This window comes from Dipodomys spectabilis, unplaced genomic scaffold (assembly GCF_019054845.1).
Source record: "Dipodomys spectabilis isolate Male_0828 unplaced genomic scaffold, ASM1905484v1 ptg000050l, whole genome shotgun sequence".
Taxonomy (NCBI): Eukaryota; Metazoa; Chordata; class Mammalia; order Rodentia; family Heteromyidae; genus Dipodomys; species Dipodomys spectabilis.
This window is the reverse complement of record NW_024870727.1, coordinates 8,955,696-8,976,643: the sequence shown is the minus strand read 5'-3', so window position 1 is coordinate 8,976,643 and position 20,948 is coordinate 8,955,696. Positions and strand designations below refer to the sequence as shown.

The 20,948-nt window shown below is 37.3% G+C and overlaps 1 protein-coding gene across 5 annotated transcripts in view; it reads right to left on the bottom strand.

Annotated features, from left to right (window-relative positions):
• The window catches only part of Phc3 (polyhomeotic homolog 3), a 72,315-nt gene that overhangs the window by 17,055 nt on the left and 34,312 nt on the right, over positions 1–20,948 (bottom strand). For 3 of the 5 annotated variants that reach the window (XM_042678871.1, XM_042678873.1, XM_042678874.1), the window contains 5 exons: positions 14,132–15,003; positions 13,798–13,845; positions 9,391–9,544; positions 3,823–4,073; positions 203–362 (listed from right to left, as the gene is read on the bottom strand). In XM_042678871.1, the coding sequence (XP_042534805.1) occupies positions 203–362; positions 3,823–4,073; positions 9,391–9,544; positions 13,798–13,845; positions 14,132–15,003 (1,485 nt within the window). The remainder of the gene's footprint in view (positions 1–202; positions 363–3,822; positions 4,074–9,390; positions 9,545–13,797; positions 13,846–14,131; positions 15,004–20,948) is intronic. The other 2 variants (XM_042678872.1, XM_042678875.1) reach the window with 1 other exon arrangement.

Here is a 20,948-nt window from a genome sequence, read left to right as displayed (position 1 = left end):
TCGAATTTTTCCATCCACAGTCCTTCAAGTCAAACTAATGCTGCCAATCTTGCTATTTTAGCTAGTTTGGTTAGCTTTTTCATTATTTTAGGCAAATAATGTACTGTCTAAAAATAAAAGTATTTCCAAGTGAAAAAAAATATCTATGCTTCTGCAAACACCAAAGTAAGATAAAAAGAGTATTATAAATGAAATCACAAACCTTCAGCCATCATGTCTTCCATCTCTGTGTCAGAGGAATTATCTGCATGCTTTGTATTGTTCTGTAGCTCTGGCTGAACACACACAGAATTCACCACCTGATTATCCAAAAGAGGTCTTTTTTTCACAGGTTGTTCTATTAGTAAAGATGAACGACTCACCTTTAAAAGAGAATAAAATAATCTCTTTTAAAAGACATTCAGAAATAATTGGTTAAAATCTTTTGAACAGTATCTGTAATATTCATTCACTCAGTTCTATTTCCTTAAGTGTTTTGTTACCTGGATAGAGGTTATGCAGTTTAGTTACCAGTGGAATGATGTTTCAAAGTCTCTGCCAAATAGAACTACTATCCTACTTTCCTAATTAAAAAAAGAAATTGGCCAGGCACTGGAGGCTCAAACTTGTAACCCTAACTACTCAGGAGGCTGAGATCTGAGGACAGCCGTTCAAAACTAGGCAGGAGACTATGAGATTGTTATCTCCAATTAATCACCAAAAAGCCAAAAATGGAGCTGTGACTCAAGTGGTAGAGCACTAACTTCAAGGTGAAAAAGCTCCAGGACAGTACTCAGGCCGTGTTCAAGCTCAGAAGTGGGGGGGGGGGGGGGGAAGTGCTAAATTTTAGTGATTTTTTATGTTCATTCCTATACTGGCAATGTCCCAATATTCAGCACTGAAAAGCAAAAGCTCTAACAGTATATTTAGATACTGCATGGGCATTTATTTTCTTTTCCACTGCTGGACATCAAATTCAGAGCCCTGAACTTTGTTATACTCGCAGCACCTTTGGAAACAAAAAAATTTTTTTCCCTTTTGGCTATTAGTGTCTTGCTATGCAGTCAGGCTTGCCATAATCACGTTGCCCAGACTGGCTTTAAGCTCATGATTCTCTTGCCTGGACCAACATAATTTTTGAAAGTACTGCTCAAGCAGAGTGGGCAAATACAATCATTATATTCAGGGTATATATATGAAAATAGAACCATGTAACTTGAGCTTATGGGTAGTGAGTAGTGAAAGATGGGGGAAAACAACACATATGATGTGTTATACTCATAAGTATGATGTGTTGTACTCATAAACTGGTTTATTGCACAAAAACCCCTTTGTCTAACTACTTAAAATTAAAAAAAAATTTAAACTCCTCCCCAAACCAACAAACCAATCACTAACTGGGTAAAGAACAAAGGAGAAACTTCTCAGATGAAGAGGTAAGAATAGCAAAGAAACAGATGAAGAAATGATCAGATATATCCCTGACCATAAAGGAAATGCAAATTATCTCACCCTATTTAGACTAACATCATGTATTTGAACAACAAATGCTGGAGGGATGTAGGGAAAAAGGAACTCCACTGCACTATTGGTGGGAATGTAAACAACTGCAACTACTCTGGACAGTGGTCTGGAGGTTCCTCCAAACACTAAACATGCATCTTCCCTATCCATACCATTTCTGGTCATCTACACAAAACATCACAAGGCAGGATACCATAAAGACACTTGTACATCATGTTAACTGCTGTACTATTCACAATAGCCCAGATAGGGAAACAGCCCAAATGGCGTATCCAAAAAATGTGGTTCCCATACACAATGGAATTTTGCACAGCCATTAGAAAGAATATTATGTCATTTGCAGGGAAATGGATGGACCTAGAACAAATCATGTTAAGTGAGATAAGCCAAGCTCAGGGAGACATACGGCACATATTTTCTCTCATATGCAGAAGCTAGATCTAAAATACACTGGGACATGAAAAATTATATAGGACGTTAGGCATTCACACACAGTGAAACAAAAGAATACTCAGGGGAGGAACACAAAGACACAATGTCTTTGATCATACAAAATAATATTAAAATGAACTCCAGGATATTCAAACAAGAGGTTTTTTTGTTTTCTTTTCATCTTATTTGTTCCTTTATCTGTCTTGGAAGCAGGAGGGGAGTAAAGGAGGACACAGAAAAGAAGACAAAGGGTGAACAAATGAAGCACTGGTACTCACTGGATACTAAAAATGAGCTATACAACTTGTGGGTAGAGGGGTCAGGAGAGAGAAATGGGAAAGAGTGATGGAAGAGGTGACACTGCCCCAAAAGAAATGTACTCATTACCTGACTTATGTAACTGTAAAACCCTCTATACATCATCTTTCTAATAACAAAAATGAAAAATGAGCTGGGCGCCAGTGGCTCATGCCGTAATCCTAGCTACTCAAGAGGCTGAGATCTGAGGATTGTGGTTCAAAGCCAGCCCAGGCAGGAAAGGCCCTGAGACTTCTATCTCCAATTAAATGCCAAAAAATGGACTTGGCAGTAGAATGCTTGCTTTGAGCTGGAGAGCTTAGGGACAGTACCCAGGCCCAGAGTTCAAGCCCCACAACCAACAAAGAAATATAAATAAATAAATAATTTGAAAAAGTCTTGGGGAACTGAAATTTTTTTTAATTTTAATTTTTGCCAGTCCTGTGCCTTGAATGCAGGGCCTGGGCTCAGTCCCTAAGCTTTTTTTAGCTTAAGGCTAGCACTCACTTGAGCCACAGCTCTACTTCTGGCTTTTTCAGTGATTTAATAGAAGAGACTCATAGTTTCCTGGCCAGCCTGGCTTCGAATAATTATCCTCAGATCTCAGCCTCTTTAAAAGCTAGGATTATAGGCATGAGCCACCAGTGCCCAAATTAAAGAATTTTTTTTTTAAATTTTCAAGTCTTTTTTTTTTTAATTGTGAAAATACAGTACAGAAGGGTTACAATTACATGGGCAAGGTAATGAGTACATTTCTTATCAAGCATTGTTGCCTCCTCCTTTGTTTCCCCTTCTCCCCATTCCTATCTCTCTCCCTCCCTGCCCGACCCCCCCCCCCCCCGCCTCGCCAAAGCTGTAAAGTTCATTTTTCGACATAACGTCATATACAAATTAAAGAATTTTTAAAAACCTGATGAAAGACAGAAACTCAGGAACAGAGAAAATCTATGTGGTAATTATAAACCATAAACTAGATAAGTTCAGATGCATTAGGGGATTATAAGTTAGTATATTCTGCACTCAATTTAAAATTCACAAAGTATCAGATTTTTGGGGGGGGCTCCGGTCGTGGGGCCTGAACTCTGGGCTTGGGCACTGTCCCTCAGCTCTTCAGCTCAAGGCTAGCACTCTACCACTTGAGCCACAGCGCCACTTCCAGCTTTTTTCTTTTTGCTTATGTGGTGCTGAGGATCGAACCCAGGGCCTCATGCATGCAAGGCAAGCGCTCTACCACTGAGCCACCTTCCCAGCCCCAGAATACCATTTTTAAAACAATATATTTTAGAGGTGTCATTTCAATCTTCTTTTAAAAAAAATAGAAGTAGAGGCAGGAGGATTGTGAGTACAGGCCAACCTGGACTATATAAACCAAGACTTTGTCTAAAAAGAAAAAAGAAAAGTCTCCATATTTTATGGATGGCATATTATTCTAGCACTATATTTGGAAATACATAACTTACATAGTTAAATTCTACAGAACTTTTAAAATAAAATTGCAAGCTTCCTCTTAAGAGAAGAATGATCATTTTTTAAAAAAAATACTGTCTGGATAATACCAATTGAAACATCACAAATGTGCTTCCTACTTACAGGGAATGGCTCCAACCCCTCCTGAATGACAAAGCCTTCAATAACATGGGTCAAGATCTGTGGTTTCACGATAGCCTGTGGAGGCTTGTTTTCTATGCCGGGGAGGCTGCTTGGCATCGATGTACTATTAGCCCTGGTGGTGGCGGCTGGAAGTAAGAGTGGAGGTGGAGGTACAGAAACATGGGAGGGGTCCGATGGAGATTTAATTACTGATGCACTGACAGACGCCACGGTAGGTAATTCCACTTGCTCTGAAAGAAAGTTATTTTTGATCTTCAGCATTTTACCAAGCAAATATGAAAGAGCACTGAAGAATAAACACAAAGCCAGGCATCAGGGACTCATGCTTATAATCCTATCTACTCAGGAGGCTGAGATTTAAGGATAGCCTGGGCAGGAAAATCCTTAAGACTCTTACCTCAAATTAATCATCAAAAAGCTGGAGAAGTGGTTTGAGCACTAGCTTGAGCACAAGACCTCTGGGACAGTGCCCATGCCCTAATTTCAAGCTCTACACATAAAACAGAATAAAACATGAATATTGGTGTTTCAAAAACTGTCCCTAAAGCTGGGTACCAGTATAGCTCATGCCTGTAATCCTAGCTATTCATGAGCCGGAGATCTCAGGATCATGGTTCAAAGCCAGCCAGGCCAGGAAAAGTCCCCATGACTCTTATCACCAATTAATCACAGAAAAAGCCTGGGGGTAATGCTGTAGCTCAAGTGGTAGAGTGCTGGCCTTGAGCAAAAGGAGCTCAGAGACAGTGCTTAGTTTGAGTTCAGACCCCAGCATAAAAACAACAACAAACATTGTTTCTAAGAACTTTCTACTTATCTCATTTAACCTGTACAATAACCTTAATAAAACTGTTGTTCCCTTTTTATAGAAGAGCAATTTGATCAGTCATCATTGAAACATGGGTACAGTAACTGCCCTGCCATAAACATGAAAATGTCTTAATTCTATCAAGAGTAATACAAAATTGGTTATTGTTTTTATGCTATACAGATATTAAATTTCCTATGGTGCTGGGAAGGTAGCTCAGTGGTAGAGCGCTTGCCTTGCATGCCTGAGGCCCTGGGTTCAATTCCTCAGCACCACATAAGCAAAAAGAAAAAAACAATAAATTTCCTATGGTTTCATATCTTTATTCCACATAGTAAGAACGGATAGGCAAATACTATGAAAATGGAAAAGGCTCACAAAATCTACAGAGTAAGCAGGAATTTTAATAATTTACACAGGTCATCATCTTAATCTCAAGAAGCTGAGCCTCCAATCCTCAAAAAACATGTACCTTTTGGCTTGATTTTGTGCCAGCCCTGGGGCTTGATCTCAGAACTCAGGATCTGGGCGCTGTCCCTGAGATTTTGTGCTCTACCACTTTAAGCTACAGCTCCATTTCTTGGCTTTTTGGTAGTTAACTGGGGATTACTGGGGATAAGAATCTCATGGACTCTCCTGCCCAGGCTAGCTGTGAACTGTGATCCTCATATCTCAGTCTCCTGAGTATCTAGAATTACAGGTGTGATCCATCAATGCCCAGCAAAAACATGTGCTTTTTATTTTTAACTCTCTTCAACAGTGTAGCACTGTATCAAGTGCAAGATGTTAGACTGAATCACAGTGATCCCTCCCCCATCAAATTCTGAGGACTACAGTAAGAGAAATTTGACAGCCTACAATAAATGGAGACTTTACCTTCCCATTTAGTACCACAAACCCTTTGCTGCCTGTATTACACTAGAAAGAAACAGGTGGTAGCTAGGAATAGCTATGAGCACAGATGTTTAAGAAAAACAAGGGCTGGGAAAGTAGCTCAGTGGTAGAGCGCTTGCCTTGCATGCATGAAGCCCTGGGTTCGATTCCCCAGCACCACATAAGCAAAAAAAAAAAAAAAAAGCCGGAAGTGGTACTGTGGCTCAAGTGGTAGAGCACTAGCCTTGAGCTGAAGAGCTGAGGGACAGCGCCCAGGCCCAGAGTTCAGGCCCCACGACTGGACCCAAAAAAAAAAAAAAAAAAAAAAAAGAAAGAAAGAAAGAAAACAAAAACAAAAATATGTTGTGCAAAGACAGTAACAATAATTACTATTCATATACCAAGTACCATGTCCAATGTCCTACATGTTGTAAGTCATTTGATTTAATGAGTCTATAGGTAGACACTATTATTATCTCCATTTAGATAGATTCTATTACTTGTTGTAATGGCACATGGCAAATCAGCGTGGGCTGATTTTGTGCCACCCAAGTGGTTTGGTTCTAGAAAGCATGCTCTTAACTGCTGTCAACTCCACTCTATCCTAAGTATGAAAAGGAATGATAGCACCTAGCACAGATGCTCAAAACCTCGTTAGGTAGAAGAGGAATAATAAGAATCCTTAAACAACAGAAGCTCAGCAAATAGAACAGTTTCATTTTCTGCACAAGACCTAGGAACTATTCCTACTTCTTTGCATCGATGATTTTAGTCTTGAGGACTTTCTGGGTAGAAGCATAGCTTAAAAACAGTAAAACACTCGCTTGAAGCACTGAGTTCAAATCCCAGTTCCACAAAAAAAATAAAATAGAATTACAGATTTATTCAAACTGAATCTTGGATGGAAATAAGTATTTTTCAAGTTAGTTTATTTCACAATTTGGGTTAAGAATTATTCTAAACATCAGCCTGTACTTATCCTTCTGTGTGCTACAGACAAGTGATAAGTTTGAAGTAAATTATAGAAAGATCAAAATGTCTACTTGCAACTAACTTGGCAAGATTTCAAATTAGATTCTAAAAAAAAAAAAAAAGATAGGGACTGGGAAGGTAGCTCAGTGGTAGAGCACTTGCCTTGCATGCATGAGGCCCTCAGCACCACATAAGCAGAAAAAGCCAGAAGTAATGCTGTGGCTCAAGTGGTAGAGCACTAGCCTTGAGCTGAAGAGCTGAGGGACAGTGCGCAGACCCAGAGTTCAGGCACCACAACCGACCAAAAAAAAAAAGTAAAGGTATTTAATGTGTTCCAAAAGTGTTTGTATTTGGTGTCAATAAATTAGTAATACTTATATTGTAATTATAGTCACATTGTAAATGCATTATTCATTAAAGCATCGATTTTGGCTTTTAAATCAAAATTTCAGAAATCTACAGCAACATAAATCCACTTTGAGTGTGAAGAAACCACAAATATTTTATACTACTCTTAGACTTACTTAAATCAATCTTTTTTTTTCTTTTGGTCGGTCACGGGGCTTGAACTCACAGCCTGGGCACTGTCCCTGAGCTCTTTTGCTCAAAGCTAATGATCTACCACTTTGAGCCACAGCACCACTTCTGGTTTCCTAGTAGTTAACTGGAGGGAGATAAGGGTCTCATGTGAACTCCAAAAAGAGGAAATGAAACATTTTTTAGTTGCCATAGTTGCCTGTTTCGTTTTCCTTCCCTTTTGTCCTGTTAGTTTGCATTTGGGAGGGTAAAAGAGGGCACATAAAAGGGGGAACAAGGCCAGACTCTACCTAGAAAATAAACTGGATATCTTGTGGGTTGGAACAGGAAAGAAAAACCAGGAGAGGCAGAAGGGAGACCTGGTTCAAAAAGAATTGTATTCATTCCTTATGACCTGTTTCATATAACTGTAACCCTCTGTGCATCAACTCAACAATAATACTAAAAAAAAAAAAAAAATCTTATGGCTCATGGCCTTTCCTGCCTGGGCTGATTTGAACTGCAATCCTCATATCTCAATCTCCTGAGTAGCTTAGGATTACAGGCATGAACAATCAGCACAGGCTTTAAATCAATCTTTTAAGATGGCATTTGAATAAACAAAGGCAATAGTTTAATATAACAGTCTAATATAAACTAACAGTCTTAGTTTATATAACTTTGTTGACTAAACATTTCCTATTTCCAAGAAGGAGAAAAGAAGGTTGATTTTCCTCTTCTATACTTTCCAGAGTCACATTAGTAAGGAAATGAGGGAGATGGTTGGGAATGTGGCTTAGTGGTAGAATGCTTGCCTAGCATGAATGCACTCCTGGATTCCATTCCTCAGTACCATATAAACAGAAAAGGCAGGAAATGGCACTGTGGCTCAAGTGCAGAGTGTTAGCCATGAGCAAAAGAAGCTCAGGGACAGTGCCAGGCCCTGAATTCAAGCCTCAGGACTAGCAAAAAAAAAAAAAAAAGAAGAAGAAGAAGAAAGAAGAAAGGAACAAAGGAGGAAAGGAGGAGAAGAGGAAGAGGAGGAGGAGGAGGAAGTAGGAGGAAGAGGAAGAGGAAGAGGAAGAGGAGGAGGAGGAGGAGGAGGAAAGAAAGAAAAAAAAGAAAGAAAGAGAGAGAGAGAGAAAGAAAGAAAGAAAGAAAGAAAGAAAGAAAGAAAGAAAGAAAGAAAGAAAGAAAGAAAGAAAGAAAGAAAGAAAGAAAGAAAGAAAGAAAGAAAGAAAGAAAAGAAAGAAAGGAAGGTTGATAGATAAGGGGAGGAGAACGGATGATGACTAAACAGAGCAAGAGCTGCTTTGCTGTCAGACAGGGTCAGTACCTCCATAGTTAGTTATAGTGGGTGTTTTTTGGCTGAAAATGTTCATGAAGGCCATGAGATAGTCAACAGAACACAAAGGCTATACCAATACTGGTATTACTTAGATCACAGATCAGCACACTTTTTAGTAAAGAGCATGTGTCCTCTGAAACTATTCAATGTTATGAATATTAACTAGCACAAAAAGAGCTTTAAGAATTAAATCTGGGGGCTGGGAAGGTGGCTCAGTGCCTTGTATGCATGAGGCCCTGGGTTTGATTCCCTAGGACCATATAATCAGAAAAAGCTGGAAGTGGCGCTGTGGCTCAAGTGATAGAGCACTAGCTTTGAGCTGAAGAGCTGAGGGAGAGCACCCAGGCCCAGAGTTAAGGCCCCACAACCAGGAAAAAAAAGAAAAAGAAATCTGTAAAAATAGGCTGTTTCACAGCAATTTTGAGAAATAAGATATGACTTGAAATGTTTTTAATTTTTGGAAAGCATAATTCAAATCTTTAGGTAGAATCTTCATTTACTCTAATATTTAAGATAGAAGCACCTCAACACATAAACCTCAATACGTATATGAAAAAGAATAGTAGAAGCGGCATGATTTTTCATTCAAGAGGTGGGTACCCAGTTTATAAGCTACTCACCTTTCCTGCTATTAAACAATTTTCTGGCCTGGGAATGTGGCTTACTGCTCAAGTGTTTGCCTAGCATGCATGAAGCCCTGGGTTCAATTCCTCAGTATTGCATAAACAGAAAAAGCCAGAAGTGGTACCTGGCTCAAGTGGTAGAGTGCTAGCCTTGAGCAAAAGAAGCTTGGGGACAGTGCCCAGGCCCTGAATTGCGCCAGCCCTAGGACTAGCCAAAAAAAAAAGGAATAATTTTCCAAAAAGGCAAATAATTACTATTTGCTCTTTAGTAAAATTATTCTTCATAAAAATTTATATTCTATTTTTTGCGGCACTTTGAAGTAACATATTAGTTTAATATCATCTCTAATGGAACAATATCTCCTATTATTAACATTATTAATTTCAACAATATTTTGGTTCTTCCTTACCCAACAAAGGATGTTCAGAGGTCAAATCCTCAGCTCTTCCCACAGTGATAGCCGCTGGAGACAAAGTGGGCGGTGGGGGGGTTCTGTCCATGCGGACACATTCATCAGACCCTTCAGGCATTTCTTCCTCACACATGTCTTCAACCTGGTAAACCTGAAATGACAAACCATATTGCCTTAAAACGTCTACAAAAGCACACAGAAAGAAGTGCTCTTAACTTAAAAAAAAATCAAATTCTAATGTATTAAATTTAAAACCAGAAGTGGCACTGCAGCTCAAGCGGTAGAGTACTCGCCTTGAGCTGAAGAGCTGAGGAATAGCGCCCAAGCCCAGAGTTCAAGCCCCACGACCGACCAAAAAAAAAAAAAAAAATTAAAACCAAGGCAAAATGAGTATTCTGACACATTGACAGAAAAACCTTAAAGCCATTCAAGTCTTTCATAATAATTGATATTTCAATGAAAACAAGCTGGATCACTTTTTAAGCAAGAATTACTAAGGATGGTGACTTTTTAATTTTGGGGGGAATTATTTTTAAAAGAATATATTTAACAATTATTTTTAAAAGATTTTTTTTTAAGGTTTTACTTTACACAAATAACTACTTCAAGAATCACACTATTGTTTGTATTTATTTCCAATAGAAGAGTTTCTGTGAAAATTAGTATCCATTTTCATAAACTAAAACAGATACTTACAATGTTCACAGGCACATTAAGTAAATTTGCAGAGTAATGTATAATAGAAAATATATTGTCAGAAGAAATAAATCCTAAGCTCTTCTTTATTCTTACTATGTGAATTCAAGATTAAATTATGGAAACTAATGATGTGCAATTATGGTTTTCCTTTCTGTTCAAATAAGTCAAATAAATATCTTTCTCTAAAACAACACACACATACATATACTTCCAAAGCCATTTAGATGAATTTTTTAGCCAATATTCCATACCAATGGAGGAAGCCTTTACCTTTTCGTTCTATTCTAAAGATTATAATTAAGCTCCTTCTCTCTGAGAAGGAGCTATGTAACTAGAAGTAACATTTCATTAAATTTAAGGCTTAATTTTCAAAGAACGTTCGTAGAAATGGTGTCTTTTTTTTTTGGTGGTCATTGGGCTTGAACTCTGAGCCTGGATGCTGTCCCTGAGCTGAACTTCAGCTCAAGGCTAGCACTCTACCACATGAGCCACAACACTAATTCCGGTTTTCTGGTGGTTTATTGGAGATAAAACTCTCGCGGACTTTCCTTGCCTGGGCTGGCTTTCAACTGTGATTCTCAGATCTCAGCCTCCTGAGTAGCTAGGATTATAGGTGTGAGCCACCGGCGCCCGGTTACCTCCTTTCTTTTACGTACAAATCTTTTACTTAATTATAGAAAGATTCTTTATGTTATTTAATTAACATTCCAACAAATCTTAACCATGAAAAAACATTCATAAAGTAACTTTTAAATAACATCTAATATTGTATTTTAACTAAACTACTGAAAAGGGTTGATGCTAGACATATATAAAAAATTATACAGGTAAGGAATAAAAACTTCTGAATCCAGCACAAACCATGTATAAAAAAGACAGTGTGAGGTTTTAGTTATAAAGGAAGAAAATAACAAGCAATGATTTTTTTTTAGAAATCTTTCCAAATCTCTAAGAATAAAACATCTTTTTCTTTAAAAGATTACTGTTATCTTTATACCAACTATAATATCCTAAACTATGATCCAAATCAACTAAACAGGCAACATATTTAAAGATACCTGCTTACAACCCTTCAATTATAACGTTGTTTCACCACAGAGACTTCTCTGCTAGAGTGTGGATCTCAGAATTGAAAGCAGTTATTTGTTACTACACAGTTCAACAATGGTGACTACTAGTATCTAGTCATGGCAACAGTAATTTTTTAAATGGTGATAATGATCTCTACAAGAAAAATCATCCACAAAAATATTTGGCAGTTGACAAACATCAATAGACCACTGTTAGTATACAGAAGCATCTATTCAGTGATTCATTTGTCTGAGTTGTAGAGGAATTGATCCAGAATAAACAAGTATGATTTTATTAACTAGCTCAATTTATCTATATAGCATTTCCTGTTTTAGATAATTATCTTTTACTACAAGGAAGATGGAAATCTCTTTGATCTCGTAATATATTATTCAAGTATCTGCCACAGTATCTTTTAAGGAATCAAGCCATGATCAAGCATGGAATTTATTTTTAAAAATAAAGTGTTTTTTAAAAGATGGAAAGAACCATAATAAAAATAGCATTTTTTTTAAATAACCCATTAAGGGATACTGTGAAATGCTTTTCATACTTCATAGTTAAGGCTAACTTCTTCTCATGTAAAGGCAAAACATATCGATCACAGACATCTGGCATGATTGGCACAAAGAAATCTAGATGCAACAACTAAAATACTGAAGAAAGTGAAGAGATGGAAAGTTTGCTCACAACATCATTATGAAACTGTACATCATAAATTCTGTTTAGCTCAGAACTATAACTACTCTAAAAATAACAAAGACTGCCAAACTTACCTCAATAAAGTCCATTATGCCCATGTGTCCCTTTCCTAAATAAACTGAGGAACATTTGTTTATTAGTTCTAAATTATCTACCCTCAACATAACTTATTTATTTAAATGTCAATAAAACTCTAATTCTTTTATAAATGTAACTTTAAAATATATACTGATTTTACTTTTATCTTTCAAAATTTCACATCTTTTAAGCAATATCTCTCTACCTTTAGTATTTGAAATAACCATGAAACTATCATTTGTGATTTTTTTTAAAGCAGTCAAAGATAATAAAAGAAAAACATAGCAATTAAATAACCAGACCAGTTACTCAAGGAAAAGAAAGAAGCAAAGACAACAGGAAATCTACAGCAAGCATACAATTAAATAAGTTAGAGCAGAAAAAGGTATTAATAACTTAAGAAAAAGGCTTCCAAAAATGAGACACAATTTTTTTTTTTAAGGAGAATTTTTTAAAATAGGGCAGAAACAAACAAAATAGAACCGTATTATTTTGGGCTTTAATTTTAAAGTGTTTGATATTTCTACCCAAATATATTTGTTTCCCTTCACATTAAAAAAAAGTTAGAAAAGGAATATAGAAAAGATTTCTCACTTGTTGGAATCAAATCACGTAACTAGGGAGAACATTGAATTTAAATTAAATTTGATTTCTTTGAAAATGCCATACGCTTCTAAAAGTGTAGTTTTATTTTTGTCTTACTTCTGCAATACCAGGGATTGAACCTAGGTCTATGTATGCTAAGAAGGAGTTCTGCCACTGAGCTACAGTGTTTATGCTACAATACCCACAGTAAGCTCTTCAAAATCCTTTAAAAGAAAACACAGAGTTAAGGTACTTAAAGGACAAATGTTTCTAGAACTGCTGTTTTTATCAAGTTCTAGTTCTAAAAAGGGAAGGGGAAATGGGATTCAAAATCGTTTTTTGGGTTTTTTGGTGTTTTTTAATGAGACAATGTCTTTTACTATCATAGCCCAGCCTTGCCATCTTCCTGTTTCAGCCTCCCAAGTGCAAGGATTATAGGTGTGCACCACCAGGTCCAGCTAAAATTCAATCTCTTTATGCCGAGTAAGATTAATCAGAATGATGAGAATAAAATATCTATAAATGTGCATCCTGAGATCCAAAGTATTCCAAAAGCATTGAAATTCCTTTAGCTAAAGGTTATAAGTTTTTAAGTGATAAAATTTCTTCAGTGAGGTCTGATATAAAATCTCCTTTTAGGAAGGTTCCTCTCAGAAACTATGATTTTGGGATTTTTTTGTTTTTTGTTTGTTTTGGTTCTTTTTGTTTTTTGTTTTCCCCCTACTGCCCTTAGAAACTATGCTTTTGATCATTCTGATAAAACATTTTCAGATCTTATTTCAATTTTATTTGAAATTAGGTTATAAATCTTAAGTTCATTTAGATAACGTTTTAAAATATTTTACAAGGTTATTTTCCTTTCTAGATAACATATCATTTTTAGAAGTTTATTCTGATGAGTTTCATTCATACTTCCCAATGTTTAACTATTTCCATTATTAATATTAAAGTCATTACTGAAAATTTGAGCTTTTAAAGTGATATTTATATATATATATAACAGAAACATTAAGTATATATTTTTCTTAGTATAAGCTTTTTTAAAATCAGTTAATATTTTTTGCAAAGTTGGACTTTCCTAGAACAGATTATTTTTCACAAGATTTTAATTATAAAATGTGATTTTATCAAAAAAGTACAGTTTATAAGAATATCTCCTCCACCTTGAAGCCCAGGACTTCAGAATGCACACCACCGAAAGCTTAGCTAGATAAACCATACGTTTAAGAACACACAAGCCAACAGAAGGGATCTATGAAGGATAATCACCTTAAGAGAAAAAACTTTGTGCAGATGACACTGGTTCAAATGCATTCCCTTGGGGAAAAAAAATCAACTCTGTAAAGATAGCAGATGGATTTGTTTAAATAGTAATAAAATTAACGAGGGACTTTAACCATCACAAATTATCAAGCATGCAACCATTCTACAACCAATAATGGCAATTTTTTTTTTGCCCATATAGCATGTTTGTCAGAATGACATATAAAAAACCCAAACTTTTTAAATTCACAAGCATTTAGTTAGCAACATAATACAATATGGGAGAGACAGTTTTTACTTTCAGTTCATCAAGAAAGTCAAAGAGCTTCCAAGGGCTTACCACTGGCGGATCAACAGGTGCTGGTGGTTGTACTTGTAGATTTACTGCAACAGTCTGGGGAGGAGGAAGGGTCTGAAATGGCAACTGGACCAAAGCCTCTGCAGCCGGAAGTTCCTCTTCTGACACCAAAGCATTCTGCACCAAAACCTGGCCCTGGGACAGAATTTCAGGCTGCACTTGTAAAGACTGCATAGACTGCAAGGGCAGTGGTGGAATCTGAGCTGGAGGAGATGTTGACATCTGTGGTGGGGTTGCAATTGGAATTGGAGAGGACTGAAGGGCTGAATATTGTTGGTGTGATGTCGGAGACACAATCTGCTGACCGGGGGACACCAGGGCAGACTGCTGAACTGGGCCAATGTGTACAACAGGGGAAGCTGGAAGTGGAAGATGGGATGGAAGATTCAGCTGTGCTGTTGGCTGCACTTGATTAGCAGTGGACTGCTGCAAATTTGGCCCTGGCTGAAGAGCTGATGACACAAGAGGGTGTGGCTGCATAAGTGCTTGTGGATGGATAATTATAGTTGGAGATTGACTTGGTGAATGAGGTGGTGGAGGAGACACCACTACAGACTGCTGGGCTGACTGTGACTGATTGGGAGATACAGTTAAAGGAGGGGGGTGGCTCTGAATTGGTGAACAATGTTGTGACTGAGTATTACTGGAAGCTGGAGGAAGGCCATGGTTTTGGAGTGGTATACAGTGCTGGGATGGGGGCGGATCTTGAGTTGGATTCTGAAGAGTGATTGGCTGAATTTGCTGTTGTTGCTGTTGCAATATCAGCTGATGATGGGAAACCTTGGGAGGTGGTGAATGAAGAGGAATCTGTTGATGTTTTATTAGAGAATGAGGCTGAATTGGAGAATAAGAAGCTGTGAGAAAGAAAAAATGACAATTAGTATTGATTTCAAAAAATATACAAAGTTCTAAAAATATACACAAAGTTCTAAATAAATGTAAAGAAAAGTTTTCACATCAGGTCATAATCACTAGAATTCTATTTTTTTTTTTTTTTTGGTCTGTTATGGGGTTTGAACTCTGGGTATGGGTGCTGTCCTTCAGCTCTGCAGCTCAAGGCGAGCGCTCTACTGCTTGAGCCACAGCACCACTTCCAGTTTTCTAGTGGTTTATTTGAGATAAGAGTCTCACGGACTTTCCTGCCAGGGCTGGCTTGAAACCTCGATTCTCAGATCTCAGCTTCCTGAGTAGCTAGGATTACAGGCTTGAACCACCAGCGCCCCGCTGTGAGCCACCAGCGCCCGGCTTAGAATTCTATTACAACTCTTAGATACAAGTGATTTGAAATTTGGTAACAAAAAACCAAAGGGATCCAAAAGAAAACTGCCTATAAAAATCTATTCATAGGGCTGGGAAGGTGGCTCAGTGGTAGAGCACTTGCCTTGCATGCTTGAGGCCCTGGGTTCGATTCCTCAGCACCACATAAGAAAAAAGCTGGAAGTGGCACTGTGCTCAAGTGGTAGAGCGCTAGCCTTGAGCTGAAGAGCTGAGGGACAGCGCCCAGGCCCAGAGTTCAGGCCCCACGACCGGACCCCCCAAAAAAAAAATCTATTCATAAATCTAAACTTCACATAACTTGTTAATAAATTTTACAGGTTACCAGAATAGTCTGTAGCATTTCTTCTTTGAAATAAAAGGGAAGTATCCTTACAGAACTAGTATGTATATCTAAAAGTGACTTCAAAATCATAGTTATTAATAAAAATCTCATCCTTCCTATGACAAAACACACTTTTAACTAAAAGTCAAGGCAATTAGCTGAAGATTCCCAAATGAATTTCTAAATGAGTTGGATGAAGTCTTATTATATGATTAGAAAAGAACTGAAACTTAATGACCATTCCAAATCTAAGAGATTAGTTTTACTTGCAGAAAATGAGGCAATCAGAAGCCATACTATCTAAATAAAAGATCCTGTTTACCTCTCTCTCTCACAAATTCTAAGTGATATTAGAGCTTCTTCACAGGAGCTACTCACAACAGGGATAAATACAAAAAATTATCATAATCAAGTCGTGAGTAGTTAGCAGTAGATCACGCCTGTAATCCTAGCCAGCAGAAAGGCCGAAACTGGATTATGGTTTGAGTTCATGAGATTATCTCATCCAACTACAAATCTGTCATCCCAGCTACATGGGAAGCAGACATGCAAGACCTATCTGAAAAATAATGAAAACAAAATGGGTTGGGAATGGGCTCAAGTGATAAACTGCCCGCACCCAACTATAAAGCTCCAAGCTCAAACCCTACTACCAAGTTACCCCAAAACAAAAATCTGCTGTGAGTAGCTCCCCTATCACTAGTCCTCCTCTACAGACTGGCTCTCATGTTTAGACACAGGGAGATGCTAGTGAAATATAAAATTGGAATCTGGGTTCACCAGATGATAAAATAACTACTTACACTATAAGTAAAAAATTATATTTTAAAAGCTGGGAACTGGTAGTTCATATGTGTAATCATTGCTACTCAGGAGGCTTGAGAGCCAGAGGATCATGGTTCAAAGCCAGACTGAGCAAAACAGCATGGCTAGTAGCATGGTTCAAGCAGAGCAAGCAAGCAGAGCAAATGTGAAGCTCTGAGATCAAACTCTGCTACTGCCAATAAAAGAACAATTACACAACAATAACAACAACAAAAAACATTTAAAGACAGGACAGATTTTTTTGTTGTTAAAACTAAGAATGTTAAGATAGAAGCTATGTAAATCCTTGAATTTACTTTTATATTCAAACCACATTTGCAACAGAAATCTCGTTTTTAAAAACCCTCCATTTTTAAAATTTTGTGTTAGGTTACTATTTTACATTTAGGTATACTTTAATTAATAGCTAAAAAATATTTACTTCAATAGACACCTTCTAATTGATTTTTTTAATGGAACTCAGAGATACTGTACAGTATCTGAGTGCATGTTTAGCATGCACAAACGAAGTCTAGGGTTGAATTCCCAGCACTGTAAAAAAGGAAATTTGATCTGAAATTTTATCTTAAAAAATAATTTTCAGACTAACACTTCAAAGTCAGCCCTTTTTTATAAATGTGATTATGTGCAGACTCTTCTAGATAGTATTCAAAAAAGAATTAACAAAACCTTAAATTTCCAAAGTGCCTGTCTTCCAAGGGGCTCAAGGGTACATCATTCAATCATACTTATAAAGAGGATAGGAATATTACCAATTGTTGAAGTTATAATTTAAATTTACCATATTGTTTTGGTTGAAGTCTAAAGTAATTTTTGTGTTCTAGTGAGAAAGTAAACTTTTAACAATCTGCAGCTGGTAATCCAACAGATTAATAGTCCATCCTTTCATCATTTTTCTTGAGGCTAAAGTTAGTTTTCTCTATTTTTATAATAGCCCACAAGTCCACATGATAAACACATACCTTACAGAATATTTATGAAGATATTTGAAGACCTCTGTACAAGAAAAGTCATAGAGCTATAGAGAATTGTGTCCATTCGTTAATTTCTGATTTTAATTCTTTATTATTTCCTTATATTTGATGAAATGAGTGGCAACATTTCTCATGTTATTTACATATGATTTCATTCAATGGTTACAATAACCCCATGAAGTAGAAATATTAACATTAATCTAATGCAATGTATTACTGAGTAATTATCTGACTTCTTTGAATTCCTGTGACTATAAGGGTCAATCCTGAAACTAAAAGAATTCATAACACTGAGTGTGGCACAGGGCTGGGTTATGAACTGTTGATGCCCCTCCCCCCCCCCAATTCTGATGTTAAGGCCTTTACCTTCAATGTCACTGTGTTAACAGATGTAAATTCTAGGGAATTAATTTAGGCTAAACGTGGTAATAAAGAGTAAGGGGATCCAAGAAGAGGATATTACCATTATCAACTTATACTCCCCAAACATTGAAGCACCCAAATATGTTAAGCAAATACTCTCAAACTTACACAATAAAATAGATCCAAATACAATAATACTAGGAGACTTTAATATCCTACTGTCACCAAAGGACAGGTCTACCAACCAGAGGACTGGCAAAGAAGCTACCAAATTAAGTGAGGCCATATTTCAAGGGAAACTAACTGATATATACTGAGTTTTTCACCCTAAAATGCACAGTACACGTTCTTCTCAGCAGCTCATGGAACTTTCTCCAAAATACTATAGTTCATACAAGGAACTTAGGCAAATACAAGGGGATTGACATAATCCCCTGTATCCTATCTGACCACAGTAAAATTAAGCTAGTTCTCAATAACAAATCATACCGTAGAAATTACTCAAATACATGGAAAATTGAACAGCACACTTCTAAGCAAAACCTGGGTAACAGAAGAAATTAAAAAGTTCCTACAATTCAATGAAAATGAACACACATCAAAAGGAAACCTGTGGGACACAGCAAAAGCAGTCCTGAGGGGCAAAATTACCACACTCAGTGCCCACATCAAGAAAGTAGAGACAGGGGGCTGGCTCAGTGGTAGAGTGCTTGCCTTGCATGCCTGAGGCCCTGGGTTCGATTCCTCAGCACCACATAAGCAAAAAGAAAAAAGCCGGAAGTGGCTCTGTGGCTCAAGTGGTAGAGTGCTAGCCTTGAGCTGAAAGAGAGCACTCAGGCCCAGAGTTCAGGCCCCACGACCAGACCCCCCAAAAAAAAAAAAAAAAAGAAAGTAGAGACAGGGAGATGGGAAGGGACAGGAAGGGGAAACAAAGGAGGCAACAATGCTTGATAAGAAATGTACTCATTATCTTGCCCATGTAATTGTAACTCCTCTGTACGGTATTTTCACAATAAAAAAAAAGAGAGAGAGACAGACCAAGTAAATAATCTCATGTTGCAATTAAAACTGCTAGAAAAACATAAGACATCCAAACAATTATAAAGAACTATTTTCAAAAGCTATATGCCCTAAAGAAAGAAAACATAGCAGAAATGGATTCATTTTTAGAGAAATACAAGTTGCCCAAACTGAGCAAAGAAGAAACAAATCAAATAATCCAATATCTTACAATGAGATACAGGAAGCAATCAGAAGTCTTCCAACAAGGAAAAGCCCAGGACCAGGTGGATTCACAATGGAATTCTGTAAGACCTTTAAAGAAGAACTAATGCCCACACTCCTCAAGCTCTTCAGAGAAATAGAAAAGGTGGGAGCTATCCCAAACTCATTCTACGATGCCAAAATCACACTCATCCCAAACCAGGTAAAGACCCAACAAAAAAAGAACTACAGACCAATCTCCTTGATGAACACAGATGCAAAGCTCCTTAACAAAATTCTAGTTAACAGAATCCAGAAACACATTAAAAAATACACACACACACACACACACACACACACACACACACACACACACACACACACACACGTATGTGTAGGCTTCATCCTAGAGACCTGGGGATGGTTTAACATACGTAAATGAATAAATGTAATCCAACACATCAACAGATCCAAGTGGAAAAAACCACATGATTATCTCCATTGATGCAGAAAAGGCTTTTGATAAGACACAACATTTATTCATGTTAAAAGGCAGAAGCCAAAATTAAAACAAAATAAAATAAAATAAATAAAAGGCAGAAGAAGCCAGGCACCGGGGGCTCACGCCTGTAATCCTAGCTACTCAGGAGGCTGAGATTTGAGGATTGAGGTGCAAAGCTAGCCCAGGTAGGAAAGTCCTGAAACTCTTATCTCCAATAAAAACCCACTAGAAAACCAGAAGTGGCGCATTGACTTAAGCGGTAGAGCACTCGCCTTGAGCTGAACAGCGCAGGGACAGTGCCCAAGCCCAGAGTTCAAGCCCCATGACCAAAAAAAAAAAAAAAAGTGCTGGAGAAAATAGGAACAGAAGGAACATTCCTTAAAACAATAAAAGCCATATATGGCAGACCAATAGCCAATATTATACTTAATGGGGAAAAACTACAACCAATTCTCCTAAAATCAGGAACAAAGCAAGGATGTCCACTTTCTCCATTCCTTTTCAATATAGTCGTGGAATCCTTAGCCAGAGCAATAAGGCAAGAAAAAGACATTAAAGGGATCCACATAGGGAAAAAAAGTCAAACTATCCCTTTTTGCAGATGACATGATACTATACCTCCATGATCCCAAAAACTCCACCTCCAAACTCAGAACTTATAAACCACTTTGGCAAAGTAGCAGGATACAAAATCACAAAAATCAGCTGCCTTCCTGTACTCAAACAATGTACAAGCAGAAAGGGAAATAAAATATTTAGGAATTAACCTAACCAAAGATGTAAAAGAACTATTTAATGAAAACTATAAAAACTATAGAAAAAAAAAAAGGGCTGGGATGTAGCTCAGTGGCAAAGCACTTGCCTAGCAAGTGCAACGTCCTGGGTTCAATCCCCAGTACCAAAAAAGAAAAGACAAAAAAAATACAGTTTAAAAAAAAACTATAAAAAAAGAAATTACAGAGGACACCAGGAAATGGAAAGACCTTCCATGCTCTTGGGACTTAATATAGTGAAAATGGCCATACTGCCAAAATTAATATACAAATTCAGTGCAATTCCTATTAAAATTCCAATGACGTACAAAATTTCATATGGAACAACAAAAGACCTAGAATAGCCAAAACACCTCTAGGCAAAAAAGACAACATGGGAGAGACCTCGATGCCAGACTTCAAATTCTACTATAGAGCCATAACAAAGACAGCATGGTACTGGCACAAAAACAGACCCAAAGAACAATGGAATAGAAGATCCAGAAATAAAACCAGATGCCTACAGTCAGCTGATATTTGACAAAGGAGCCAAAGACACATAGTGGAAGAAGCACAGCCT